This window comes from Girardinichthys multiradiatus, chromosome 4 (genome assembly GCF_021462225.1).
Source record: "Girardinichthys multiradiatus isolate DD_20200921_A chromosome 4, DD_fGirMul_XY1, whole genome shotgun sequence".
NCBI lineage: Eukaryota > Metazoa > Chordata > Actinopteri > Cyprinodontiformes > Goodeidae > Girardinichthys > Girardinichthys multiradiatus.
The window spans coordinates 32678251-32693197 of record NC_061797.1 but is presented as its reverse complement, the minus strand read 5'-3'; the positions used below and the strand labels follow the sequence as shown (position 1 = coordinate 32693197).

Genomic DNA, 14947 nt, shown 5'->3' with positions numbered 1-14947 from the left:
TTTGAAACCATGACTTTTTTAAAACTTAAAAAAAAAAATGTTATAACTTTACACTCTGAAACCAGAAATCAGCCAATCCCTACTCTCTAATAATAACGATGTTTTAATGTAAACTCAGAAGATTTTCTTCAGCTGCAACAAGACATTGACTTTGGTAAAGAGAAATATGTGCTGAAGAAAATACACTCACTAAACATAGAAAAAAAAAAACAGTAGAAGAGCTTGATGCTAGATTTACTTAGAAGCTAAGCAATGGACTTCTTAATATCCCCTAAGTATGGTGCTACAATATGGCTTGCTGCAAGTGTCTGCTGAATTCTGCTTATCCCATCTGCTCAAGAGGAGGCAGAGGGGGATCAAGTAGCGGAAGGGATGACAGAAGGAAAGAGAGACAACTGAAGACAGAATGAGAGACGAACACAAATACGACTACGGGGGAGAGGTGAATTGGGTTGGAAAGACAGTGGAGAACAATCTGAAATTAATCTGGACACGCCAGATGGCTTGAAGTTTGCGTATTTGCACAGGAGAGTGTACACGTATACATGCTCTTCTGTAACTAGCAGCTTGTCCGTTTTAGCTTGTGAATAGAGATCCTTAGCTCGTGTATTATGGGCTCTTGTGGATTTTGTGCCTTTTAACACAAGTGAGAACATCTGTTTTGTTACGATGAGCGTTGTTTTATCTTATTTAATAAAGAAAGACAAAATGAGATACAGGAAGTGTCTTCTATATTTACACAACCGCTCATAAAGCAGGCGCATTGATGAACCAACATTCAATCAAGGCCTCACCAGCTTATCCTTGTTGGGTTGCAAGGGACTGGTGCCTATCTAAAGCGGTCATTGAGCAAGATGTGGGGTCAAGCCTGGACAGGTCACCAGTCCATCACAGTGCAACACAGAGACACACAGGACAAACAACCATGCACACACACACTCACACCTAACGGCAATTTAACCAAATTTTTAACTATTCCTAATTTTTGTGTTTGTGTATGACAGGAGTCTGATGAGTGAATTTTGATTTTTTTTACATGACTGCGATGTGACCAAGTTGATTGTCGCCCCTTGAGTATCTGAGTGTGGGAGTAAAGAAATGTGTTTTCTCCCTGACCCCAGGTTATTAGATCAATAGTCATCACTATTTTAGAAGCAATAACTGCTGGGTTTCATGTTGGGTTTCCTCACACACACTGTCCTATGTGCTCTGTCTATAGTTCAGATGTAAGGGTTTAGACTTTTCATGAGGTAGGAGAGTAGAAATGATGGAGAAGGGAGGAAAAACATGCTTCAAGGGGTTGTTAATATAGTGAAAGAGGAGAATATAACCTCAATGACTCGAGGCACAGTGCGTCACAGTGTGACACCTTTTGTTTTCCCACACTGTCACCTTCTTATCCACCGCATTTCAGAGGAATGAGTTGTACTTTCATCTTTGGTACAGTAAATTCCTGCGTTTAGTTGCAAGTGACTTCATCAAAAATGTTTTGTGTTGTAAAACCATACAAAACAAGATACTATTTATAAAAGTTTGGGGTTGATTAATCAATTAGGCTACTTATTTTGTAAACTGCACAAAATTGCATTTATTTATAATTTGTTAAAGAGGTAGTCGTTATTGTTTTTAATATTAAATATAGCACATCTAGCTATGTTTACTTTATTCCTGTATATTTCAACTATTAGATTTTTTTTATGATTTACTGTTATAATATCTCTAAACATTTTACAAAGAATTTGAATAATATGTATTTTGGACTGTATTCTGGACTGTATAATATGTTGTAGGCAGAAAGGTTGTAGACAAAGGTTTTTTCTAAAAAAAATCTAATATGTTTATTCTCATCTCTCCCTTCCAGCTGAGTCCTGTGGTGGTGTAGTCCAAGGCCTGAATGGGACCATAGAGTCTCCTGGTTTTCCCCATGGCTATCCCAACTATGCCAACTGCACATGGCTGATAATTACAGGGGAGAGGAACCGAATCCAGCTAACCTTTATTACGCTGGCACTGGAGGAAGACTTTGATATTGTATCAGTTTATGATGGACAGCCGTCGCCGGGCAACTTAAAAATGAGGTTTGAAATTACTTCTTTATTCGGATCTTCTCTAGTTGCTGTTTTTCTAACCTTCCTCTTTGCCTTATAATCTCTGTCTCACATTTTGAGTTTATCTTACAAGTTTTTCCAACTCCTGATTGGTTTAGACATAAAAGCAGTGGCATTTTCTTATGTGGACTATGTGGCCAGCTACCTATGGCATTAGGGAGGAGACGGATTGCAGAAGCACCGGTTAACAAATATGTAACTTATGTCAGTTGCACCTTCAACTACTTTCCAGTTTTTTTTTGCATGTGCAGTCAATGGGGCGTTGGCACCTCCTGCTTGGTGCTATAAATATAGATAAATAGAGTTATTTTATGTGCTTTGTGCAAGACTGCAATTCCAACTAAGAATTTAGACAATTTCCTGCATGTTGAAAGATTGGGTGGGGTGGCAGAAGGAGAGGCTCTCCTAAGGCACCATTCATTCAAGAACTGCCAATGCAGAAAAAGTTCATGTTTAGTATAATTCTGTTGAATTATGGGTTTGAATAAGTTGTGATCTCATCAAAGAACAATGAATATGACTTAAAACTATATACAAAAATAAATATACAAAATAACATGACATTTCAAATTGAAGACAAGCATTGAAGTTTTGAGGAAGGTAGCTTTTTGCCTGTGTATAAATTGGCCCATTAATCCACTTATAGAGGGTTGGATGGGGTACCCCCTGGACAGATTAACAGTGCAATAATGGGTTTCATTAGCCAAACAGTCATGGACACAAACCTACACCTTAGAGTAATATAATGTTGCTAGATAATGTAACCTGCATTCTTTTTGGAGAAAAGGAGATATCCCAACAGTGCAAACTGAGATTCAGACCAACAACCTTCAAGGTGTGCGGCAATGGTGCCAACCCCCCAGTAGCCTCAAAATACTATGTGATATGTAAGAATTTATTAAGAAGTTATTTCCTTTTAGTATTTATTTGGATAAGGAATTGTAGCTTTTTAGTCACAATTATGAACTTAAGTGCTCTTATTGTGCCACTAAAAACAGACTGATTACAATTACTCCCTCAAGTTGCAGAGTTATTAGAATCATAACCATTTGCATTTTTTCAGCACAATTTACCATTGTTTCAAAAGATTTCATCAGGCTATAGTTTAATCGCACCAGCTGTTTGTCTTGATTAACTTATAATATTCAAAAGACAAAATTTCAATGAGATTCTGTTGACAATAAAATTAATGAATAATTTGGAAATGAGAACTTAACACCATTGTTGTGGATATATTTTGCTTTAGAGCCAAATTAAAACAGTGTCCAATAACGCCAGAGGACATGATAAAAGGAGGGAGACATTATAAAAAGTAATACTGCTAATACCTGTGTAATATTAACTTACAGAAAATGTAACATTATTAATTGTAAGACAGTTATTACATTTATAGTCACATTCATTTTCACACTCTGCAAAACATACATTTTGCACCATTACAGCTATGGCAGGAAATCATTTTATACATTAAGACATTCATTACATGGCTAAACAATAGGGAACAATGCTAAGATGTCAGTAAGTTAACCACAGTAAAGTAGTCCTCAGTCTTCCCTTTGAACTATTAGGTGGACATTAGGTTTTCAAGACATCCTCTAAATTTATTTTTCTTTTTCTCAGTTTATATTTTCTTCCGTTTTTGACCCTTGAAATAAGCTTTGTCACACTGTCACTGCTTTTTAATTTCATGGACCGGGACATTTGTTATTGGGCAAAAATCAGTGTTTTTATTCATGCCTTAGCTCCAATCATACAAAGTATCAATTGTGGTCCTCAATATACATGCTTTACTACAGGAATAAAGGAATGTGAAAATATGGCTTAAGTCCAATCTAAAACTAAATAGAAATATCTGCTATTTGAATTTAAAAAAAGAAAATATGCAGTCTTAAATATAAGCTAGGTCAATGTTTCTGCTTTTTTTCTTTGTGCTAAAACAGAAGACTTAGGCTTTTGAAAAATGCAAATAATGATAATAATTATAAATGTAGAGCTTCACAATAACGATTAGGTTAACCAATGTGCTTAACAATGAGTAAAATAAAATAAAACACATAAAACACAAGAAATAAAACAGTGTTAGGATAAAAAATAACATAAGAAACAATAGAAAAATATAGAGATGTAAAAAATGTCTCACTACTAGGTATTAAAAGCCATCTTAAATTGATATGTCTTAAGATTTGGTTTGAAGAGGCCCAGGCCAAAGATCAGTATTATTTCAGCTGGGAGTTTATTTCAAAGTCTAGGAGCTGTTTATAATTAGGCCTGGCCTCTTCCAACAGTTGTTGATTAGTGAAGCATCCAGAGGTAATATTGTCTCTCTGGAGGAGGTACAGAGAGCCACAGCTCTGGTGGGAGAATCTGTTGACAGGATAGTTGTACATTCTTCAACTCATGTAGGACACACTGAAAACAAATACAGGACGAAAGATGATCCAAACATGAACTCTTAACCATCATGCAAATCAATATGTATGGGAATTTCCCTGTTTGGATCAAAGCATATTCAGGCCTAGTCAAAAATGTTATTAAGAATCTATGGCATGATTTAAAAATGTATGTTTACAGATGCTCTCAATCCAATTTGATTAATTTGTTGATTGTAAAAGACATCCACAAGTGAAAATACAACCAGAGTGTGATTCTATCACCAAGGCTTCAGTATATAAACATATGATAAACGAATGATACAATAGTGGCCAAATTTTAACATGCTCTAAAACATGGATGAGCTCATTACAGCAGTCCAACTTTTTATTTTGCATTGCATGTTGAAAATCTCTTAAGGTTTTATAGCACTAAGTGAACATTAAGGATTTATTTTGTTGTTTCTCCTGACAATCAACAAAAATGCTCAGGAAATCATGAGCTATTGCTTAATGGGCACATCCCAGATTGGTGAGAGAGATGGGAACTGTCATATTGCTTCAGAAAGAGGAAAAAGAACAAAATATACAGAGCTGGTAAACTAAAGAAAATCTTATTCATAGTGGTCTGTGTGTGTAGGAGGGATGAGCTGGGAATGCACCAAGAAGTGTAAGGTTGCTGTTACAGTTGGATTTTTCCTTGAAAATACTTCACAGCTATGTCATGTGCCAGTGTTTAAAAGAGTTAAAAGCAGGAGCTTTTTAAAAATTTTTCTTGGATAGATGAGAATAAACTGTATGATACTCCTTGTTAGTAAAAAACAAAACAGATCCGATCAGGATCCTTTTTGCTGTTTTGCGTTGTAAAAAGCTTAGACTGCTGAAGGATAATATGTAAAGACATTTCTTTTGCAAGATAATAGCGTACATCAACACAGTGGTTGTCCATGACTCAAGGCTATAAACGATGTTTTGAAGTGTGCTTTATTTCAATAAATTGACCATTTGCTTTCCGAAAGTTATATTTGTTTTTCACTATGGAAGCAAATCATTACCATATTTCAAATGAAAAAGCATTTCAGAAATGCTTTTTCATTTTAAGAATGTGGCTGCATTGTTTGACTCATAAATGAAATTAGTTATCAATAATCCTATTTGCATTTTAATTTTCTTCTTCAAGACTGCTCATTCTTTCACTTAATTAAAATGAAAAAGAAAAAGACATTTGAGATTTATTTTTCAAAATGTACCCCAGCAAATAAATACCAAAATTCAATTTGAAATGTAAAATTTGAAAATGAAAAAGCATTTCCAGAAATGCTTTTTCATTTTAAGAATGTAGCTGCATTGTTTGACTCATAAATGAAATTAGTAATCAATCATCCTATTTGCATTTGCATTTTCTTCTTCAAGACAGCTCATTCCTTCACTAAATTAAAATGAAAAAGGAAAAGACATTTGAGATTTATTTTTTAAAATATGCCCCAGCAAATAGATACCAGAATTCAATTTGAAATGTAAAATTTGAAAATGAAAAAGCATTTCCAAATGTGGCTGCATTGTTTGACCCATAAATAAAATTAGTAATCAATCATCCTATTTGCATTTGCATTTTCTTCTTCACGACTGCACATTTTATGTCATAATCAAAAAGAAAACAAAGCAGACATTGCTTTTTCGTTTTCGTGGTCTGCCCGCAAAGTACTGCCCAGAACTCGAAAACGAAAAAGCATTCCGAGCTGCGGGCACAGAAGAGTGACGTCAGCAGCCGCTCTTCCTCAGCTCCCTGCTGACCGAGCTACACATCTTGTTCGGTAGGGGGCGCTGCGCACGTCTGCAGTGCATTACATTGCAAATGTGCCGAGAAATTGATTGAATTGCAGCAGGACCGAGCTCAATTTGTGGCAGTGGCAGGCAGAACTGGTAGTTCCGCCACAGTTCCGGTGGCAGCTGCCACCGGAACTGTGGCGGAACAAATTGAGCTCGGTCCTGCTGCAATTCAATCAATTTCTCGGCACGTTTGCAATGTAATGCACTGCAGACGTGCGCAGCGCCCCCTACCGAACAAGATGTGTAGCTCGGTCAGCAGGGAGCTGAGGAAGAGCGGCTGCTGACGTCACTCTTCTGTGCCCGCAGCTCGGAATGCTTTTTCGTTTTCGAGTTCTGGGCAGTACTTTGCGGGCAGACCACGAAAACGAAAAAGCAATGTCTGCTTTGTTTTCTTTTTGATTATGACATAAAATGTGCAGTCATGAAGAAGAAAATGCAAATGCAAATAGGATGATTGATTACTAATTTTATTTATGGGTCAAACAATGCAGCCACATTCTTAAAATGAAAAAGCATTTCTGGAAATGCTTTTTCATTTTAAAATTTTACATTTCAAATTGAATTTTGGTATCTATTTGCTGGGGCATATTTTAAAAAAATAAATCTCAAATGTCTTTTTCTTTTTAATTTAGTGAAGGAATGAGCAGTCTTGAAGAAGAAAATACAAATGCAAATAGGATGATTGATTACTAATTTCATTTATGAGTCAAACAATGCAGCCACATTCTTAAAATGAAAAAGCATTTCTGAAAATGCTTTTTCATTTGAAATATGGTAACGATTTGCTTCCATATTTCACCACCTTTTTTTTCTATTTCTTTTTTGTACAATTTGTTTGTAATTAATTAATTCAGCAATTATACATAAAAACCTAACAGTTTAAAGTAGTGAAGTGGCAGACCATGAAAAACAAAATCCTGATCTCTCCTGCTAAACCTGAAAAATAGTGGATGTGAAAAAAATAACTTTCTGAAACATTACTGTTTGCAGCTTTGGGATTAGCTATTTGTGTCAATCTCATAGGAGAGAAAAAATAAAATCTTAGTACTCATCATAATCTGTGGTGGCAGAAACTAATTTTTTTAACCTGGAGTTAATCATAGTATTAATTTTTCACGAGGAGTGGGAGAAGGCTGTGTTTTTATGCCTTCTACTTCTTTTTGGAGAAACGACAAGCTGACAGGACTAAAAAGGTTTTTTTTTTGCTAGGCTGCGTGGCCCAGATGAGCTTCGACACGATTATCTGGTAAGACAGGGAGTCTCAGGAGACACAATACAGATTCATTAACTTATTAGCCTCTTCACTTACTTGTTTTGAAAATAGCTTCTAAAAAGCACAACCTTTTAGTTATTGAAATAACTTTCTATTCAGAACAAATGAGAAACACAGAATACAAAGATGTATAAAAACAAAACACTGCAAGTGAAAAAAAATAATGAGCAACTTCTCAGAGATTTTAAGTTTTTTTTCAAATGCTTTTTATATGAATATTTGTGCACCACTTTAAATACAGTTGCATCTATTAAAAATAGAGTATTTTATGAAAGTTTCAGTAATTTAATTAAAAAAGTAAAACTCATATATAGATTCATTACACACAGAGTGATACATTTCAGCCATTTAATTCTGTTAGTTTTGGTGATCAGGGCTAACGGCTAGTGAAAACTAAAAAAATGTGTGTATTTACTTTAGATAAATTACTAAAAAAAGAGTTTTGATACAGAAATGTTGGCATGCTGAAAGACTGACCTGAAATGTATAGTATATAAATACATAGTTTAGGAACATTTTGCATCGATTACTACATCAATACTGTGTGGCATAAGACAATAGGCCTGTGGTTAAAAAGGTTGGTTAAAAAGCAGCCTTCAGCTCATCTGCATTGTTTGGTCTGGTTTCTCTCATCATCCTCTTGACCCCATTATCCACTTTCACAAAACATTTCCATCATAAACCTGCAAAGATAAGCTGCCTTTGAGCTCCCTCTGGTGATTCATAAATCACAAGTGGAGACAGCAATATTGCCCACAGATGTAACCTTTCACAAAATGTTGGACAACAGGAGGTGTTGTGTGGCATTGACACCAGCACCACGCATGAACTCTGTGTCAAAAGTGTCTCAATTCTATTCTTTTCAAAACAAAAGTGGCAGAAAAACTTGTTGACAACCTGTTTTGTGGCAGAAAAATGATCTTACATTCTTACTCTTCTCATCAGAAATGATATCTGAGTCATGTTTACGTTTTCAATCCTGCAGCTGGCTGATCTTACAGACCATATTTCAAAACTACATTACTTCCTAAATCCGCAAAGTCGACTTGCACCTATACAAGTCAGCTGATGTTGGGCTGTGACTACCTCACTTGGCGAGTCGGTGACGTAACAGAGACGTAACGTCAACCCTCCCGCTTCAATCCACCCACCACCCCACACCCACACACACATCTGTCCTTTCCCCAGAATTCATGGAAACAGCAAAATTGTGCATTAATCCCAACTTTAAATGTTTTTAGAAAGGGGCTATTGATTAACTGTGGGATTTAAGTGAGACACCTTCTCTGGCTGGCTGCACGGTGGCGCAGTTGGTAGCACTGTTGCCTTGCAGCAAGAAGGTCCTGGGTTCAATTCCCAGCCGGGGGTCTTTCTGCATGAAGTTTGCATGTTCTCCCTGTGCATGCATGGGTTCTCACTGGGTACTCTGGCTTCCTCCCACAGTCCAAAGACATGCCTGTTAGGTTAATTGGTAACTCTAAAATTGCCCTTAGGTGTATAAATGAGTGTGTGTATGGTTGTTTGTGTGTTGCCCTGTGATGGATTGGCAACCTGTCCAGGGTGTACCCTGCCTCTCACCCATAGACTGCTGGAGATAGGCACCAGCTCCCCTGTGACCCACTATGGAATAAGTGGTAGAAAATGACTGACTGACTGACCTTCTCTGGCTAATTAAGCGATACAATGGTTATTAAACTAGGATCTGGTACCTTTTGACATTGTAAGCAGGTGCTGCTCAAATTATCACTGACTGTGGAAGGTTCACAGTGGACCTCAAACACCTTAGATTCTGTGCTTTTCCACTCGTCCTTTGCACTCTGGAACCTTGATGTCCAAACAAGGTACCAGGTAAGACACTTTTGACATTATTTCTGATTCAACTTAAAACTCCCTCCCAGTGCTCTCAAGGCTGTGTTTATCCCTGTTGTTTGTATACCTTCTTCTACCACACTTTTATCTTCCACTCAGCTTTCCATAATCAGCTTCTTTGGAAATTACCTTTTTGCCAATTATGACGATTGAGATGCAAGTACTCATTTTACCTAATAACCTTTTAAACAAGATGTTTTTGATATTCTGGGATGCATTCAGAGATTGAAGATGCAGCCAGTCAAATTTGTGTCTTTCTGCCTCTCCTGAGGAGAGTATCCGAGGCCTGCTTATTGTTACATAACTACCAATTCATTACTGAAAGAAAAAAAAGTGCTGCAGATAACTGCTTTGGCAAGTGAGTTGAGAAGAGGTGGCAGCTGCAACCTTTTACCAGCTTGGTGGCTCTATGATTTATGTCAACTGCCACCAGAGGTATTTGGCACCTACATTTTTTAGAGTGAATCAAACATGCCACGAGTATTGCAAACGCTCCTGCAGGTCCTCTATGTAAAAAGATCAGTAAAGGACCAGTGTTAAGCCTCTGGCCTTATGTGCAGCGAGCTGTTACAATAATCCCATTTCCACAGCTATTTAGATCACATAAGAGGTTCTCTGTTTTCCCAACCTAGCCCTTCTATTGATGTTGGCACTTTTCTAAAGACATTGTGCAGGGACAAATAACATATTGCTTAGTTGAGACCACTGACCAGCCTTCTTTTATGCCCTTGGGGTCTTCCTACTGATATGTCACATCAGCCAAAGCACTAACCCATCTTCTAAGGTCACCTCTTGCTCTATCCAGCGATATACTTAGATTTATGTTCACCATTAAAGAATTCAACTTATCTTTATGTTAAATAAATTGTGCCCATATGAGACCTGATTTCAATTATCCTTCTGTTGTTACTCATCATCCCAAGTTCCAGTTGTCGGTTAGCTGAAAAATCCTGCTCCTCCTCCTCTCAGCTTCTTTCTGAATACTGAGAGACTTGCTGATATGAACCAGTCAAGCTGTCGACATGGACAGTGCACTGAAGCTTTGGGAGCTGCCTTCCTCTTCTTTGTTCAAACCGAGGTGCACACAAGTCATGGGATGTACTCGATCTTCGTTTTGCACCAGTTTTACTGCCCTCAGAGTTGTGTGTGGGTAACATCATATATAGAAGATTTGTTCAACCTGCATCTGTGGCCCCTTCTTACCAGTCCATGCTGTGCGTCAGCAGCACTAACTCTGCACCATCCCACTCACTCTGATGGCTGATGTCAACAGTGTGAAAATATTTATCTCAACACTGAAGAGCTTTTCCTACTCAGACATTACTGCATTTGCTATCTGTGTCTTATAGTTTATATATATATATATTTATATATATATATATATATATATATATATATATATATATATTCCTGTGTGTTCCAGTGCATGTGTGGGTTCTCACCGGGTACTCCGGCTTCCTCCCACAGTCCAAACCCATGCCTGATAGGTAAATTGGTCTCTCTGAATTGCCCTTGGGAGTGTGAACAAGTGTGTGCATGATTGTGTGTTGCCCTGCAATGGACTGGCGACCTGTCCAGGGTGTACGCCGCCTCCCGGCCATAGACTGCTGGAGATAGGCACCAGCTTCCCTGCGACCCGCTATGGAAGAAGCGGTATAGGAAATGACTGAGTGACTGAAAAGTTACAAGAATTTTAAGAGTTTGGGTGGTAATGTGAATGAACAATTCTGTAAAACTTGGTTTGCTCGGATAACTTTCTGTGTTCAAAGGAGGAAAGTATAATTTGACATATTTTCTAAGCATTAACCTTTTAAATAAACCTGTTTAATCTTCCTTATAAAAACTGAGAAGATTTCAAAATATGCTTTTGTCAAAGGCATAATGACAAAATGTGATGAATGCAATATTTTTTGCATGTGTATCTGAGAATAAAAGGAGAGGGATGGTGTGAGTATGCAATTCAAGTAATTGCTTAAATATAAAAAAATACAATAAATTAATAAAAATAAGTTGCTGTATTATTTGGTTCAGCATCTCAATAAAAACAGCAAATAATATCTTGGACCTGGATAAAGACTTGCACTAAGTTCTTCAAAGAGCTTGTCAAGTAGGTTATTCTAAGCCTCTGGGTGGAGATGCCACAGTTATTCTGTAGACTCAGGCAGGTTCAGATTTTTCTGTAATATAAATTATACCTCCAACAGAACTTTGAAAAAAAAATTTCATTAGTCAGACAAGCTGTGTACATTTGCTAATGCTTGAATCCATTGTGTGCAATGGGGAAACTATTTAAATGGCATTGACACATTATTGGCTGTATTCCAGTTTAACTTTGATGAGAACAGAACCCAAGGTTGCACACACAAATTTTGACAAGGGTTCTACGTTTGAGGCTACAATATACAACAGTGGGCCCAGCTGAGTTTCTCTGAAAAGAGAGACCCGTTTATAGACCATAACATTTTCACATTTAGGCTGTCAAACTAACTGAAACCAACTCCTTACAAAAAGGAGCTGGCAGTTCTTTCTCAGCCAAGCTGTGCGGGCTGACTTCCCTGCGGAGTCAAAAATAATCAACTAGGCTAATTATCTAAGAAAGTTGTGCGGATCAAAAATTGTGGTCCAACACAGATTGTAGAATTGTGTAAAATGGCATCTCCTCATATTATTGACACTCACAGAATTGAGGCAGTTATAGATTAAAGATGTAACTTAGTGCAAGCACATTAAAACATTACATTAGGTATAAAAATGGGACATAACTCTCGCTTTATCTGCTGGATTGGTGTCACTAAGGTGTCTTCCTTACAATATGACATAATGAATAAACATGTAATTTATGGCGTGCAACCCATATACTGGGCGCAGCTGCCCCAGTATATGGGGCAGACCTATGCTGCATGTCTTCCCACTTTCTTCATTAAACTTTCTGTCTGACTATTATGGAAAAATAACAAACAATCAAGGCTACTAGTGCCACAAAAAACACATTTTGCTCTTTAGTGTCTCATTAAATCTTTAATAGAATTTAATAGATCTGGTGGCATTAGCAGATAATCCATGAAAATATGCATTTCTTGGTGCTTTGGTGGTCAAGAAGTTTAGAGGCCTTCAAGCAATCTGGACTCTGGTCTCTGAACAATATCATGTTCCTGATTCTTTGGCCAGGCACAGCCATTGATTGTACATTAAAGTTGGGAGCAGGTTACCATACTTAATACTCTTGTCATCATTTTTCACTGAAGCTTTGCAGTATCACTGGGATTATCACTCTCCCTGTTATTACTGGCAAAAATATCAAATTTAAGAATGCACTACTTTTCTATGCTTTGCTTGGCCCCATCCTGCACCTCAACTTTAATACATTGAAAACTCTTAAACAACCCTAAAAGCCCAAAAATCCAATTACAACCCCAATTGCAATGCACTTTAGATACACACCTGCATTCACAACAAATTTTCACAAAACACAGACACACATGCAAACAACACAGACAAGGATGGAGAGGGTGAGTGCAAGATGTGTGGCAAGGCACTCTTTTGCTCCAGTCTCTGCACCTGCAGTGGCGTGGCAGGGGTTGTGTGGATGGCCTTGTGGGCCTCCCCCTTGGTGTTCTTTTGTTTGTATGTGGTTCTGGACCACCTTGCTGTGTGGTGGATTCCGGGTGGGTAGAGGAATTATGTATTGTAAAATGTTTTTGGGCATACCAACAGGTTATTTAAACTGTTTTGTCACTGCTAAGTTTGGGTAACCTACTTTAAGCCTTAATGTATTTAGCTACTGTGTCAAAACATTTTATTTTATTCCTTTCAAAGTTTGACCACATACACCTCAGAAATTTTGACAGTACCGTTTGTTTTTTGTTATTAGCTAGTAAGGCTAAATGATATATATTTTTTGACTCTCAGACTTAACGAGACTCTCTTTTACTCATTGCTATATTTTTGAAATATTTTGTTGTGAATGACAGATCATTGCCATTGAGGATGAAAAGACAAATGGCAATAAAAGACAAAATAGGTGAGGTTAATGAGAATATGTGCAAAACAACGAAATGGCTACTCATTAAATAATGTTTGAAGATTTTGCAGTTACAGGCCATGTTTGTCCTTGTCAGTGACCTCGGAGTCTTGTAAATCCTTTTTAATTATAGGGAACATCTGTCAAAGACAAGATGACAGTTCAGAAGTCATCGCAGCATAGATTTTATATAATTTTAGCTTAAAAATATAATATGCTAAATTAACCAAAAGAGTTTTTTCTTTCTGTCATTTTCGGTATATATTTGACCCACATACAGAGAACACTCAGAAGGAAAGGTTTTACGGGTTTTATTGTCAGCAAAGTAATTCTGGGACATTGACTGGAAACACCAACTGTATGGGAAGGAAGAAGAATGGACTAGTGAACAAACGAATGATATGAATACAACCGATTACTTAGATCTGAGAAATGGCTTACCAAATTGTTGAAGCTAGAACCACCAGGGGTAGAGAGATTCAGAGTCTTAACTTGCGAAGGAAGATTGTTCAGTTGGCTTCTCCGTTGTGAGCTTGGTGTCAGCCAAATGGAGCTCAGGTGCCGATGTTTGAGATGGAGGAAGGAGCAGGGTGTGCTGATGCCTGGGTCCTGGATTCGAAAGGAAAGGGAAGCCGATAGCTTGGTCCGCGTCCGAAAAGTTCAGGCGGAGATGAGAGAAATCCACAAGAAGGTATTTCCTTAATTCTGTAATTGAAAATCCAGAAGCTCAGAGAAACTCTGGAACGAAGTCAGAACTCAGCAAGGTAAACAAAGCCTCAGATAGAAACCTGCGTGGGAACCAAATGCAAAGTTTACTTGGGTTTCAAAAACGAAGCACAAAATCACTAGTGGCTGAGCTTGTTACCACTAAGGCAAATACTCTGGCAACAAAGTGCTGGCAGCCTCCTGTTTAAGTACTCCTCCAAGCAATCAGCAGATGGAAAACACCTGTCATCCAGTGCACCTGAGAACTCCAGCACCAACTGAAACACTGAAAGGTTACGTAGACAAGTACACCAAACACACACACACACACACACACACATACACACACACACACACACAGACTCTGACACTTTCTTTCTTTCAATATGAAAATGAATTGGCCAGATATTAAAATCTTTCTGCTCAGATTTACAAAATTGCAAATTACACAAACTAAGTGCCTGTCCAGGGTGTACCCTGCCTCTCGCCCATAGAATGCTGGAGATAGGAACCAGCTTCCCCGTGACCCACTATACAGGTCCTTCTCAAAATATTAGCATATTGTGATAAAGTTCATTATTTTCCATAATGTAATGATGAAAATTTTACATTAATATATTTTAGATTCATTGCACACTAACTGAAATATTGCAGGTCTTTTATTGTCTTAATACGGATGATTTTGGCATACAGCTCATGAAAACCCAAAATTCCTATCTCACAAAATTAGCATATCATTAAAAGGGTCTCTACACGAGCTATGAACCTAATC

At 37.5% G+C, this 14947-nt stretch overlaps 1 protein-coding gene across 1 annotated transcript in view; it reads left to right on the top strand.

Moving 5' to 3' along the window:
- The first annotated feature begins 1335 nt into the window (after nt 1-1335).
- Nucleotides 1336-14947, top strand: part of LOC124866622 (CUB and sushi domain-containing protein 1-like) — a 436935-nt gene continuing 423323 nt past the window's right edge. The window contains exons 1-2 of the mRNA XM_047362500.1: nt 1336-1360; nt 1862-2078. Coding sequence (XP_047218456.1) covers nt 1336-1360; nt 1862-2078 — 242 coding nt within the window. The remainder of the gene's footprint in view (nt 1361-1861; nt 2079-14947) is intronic.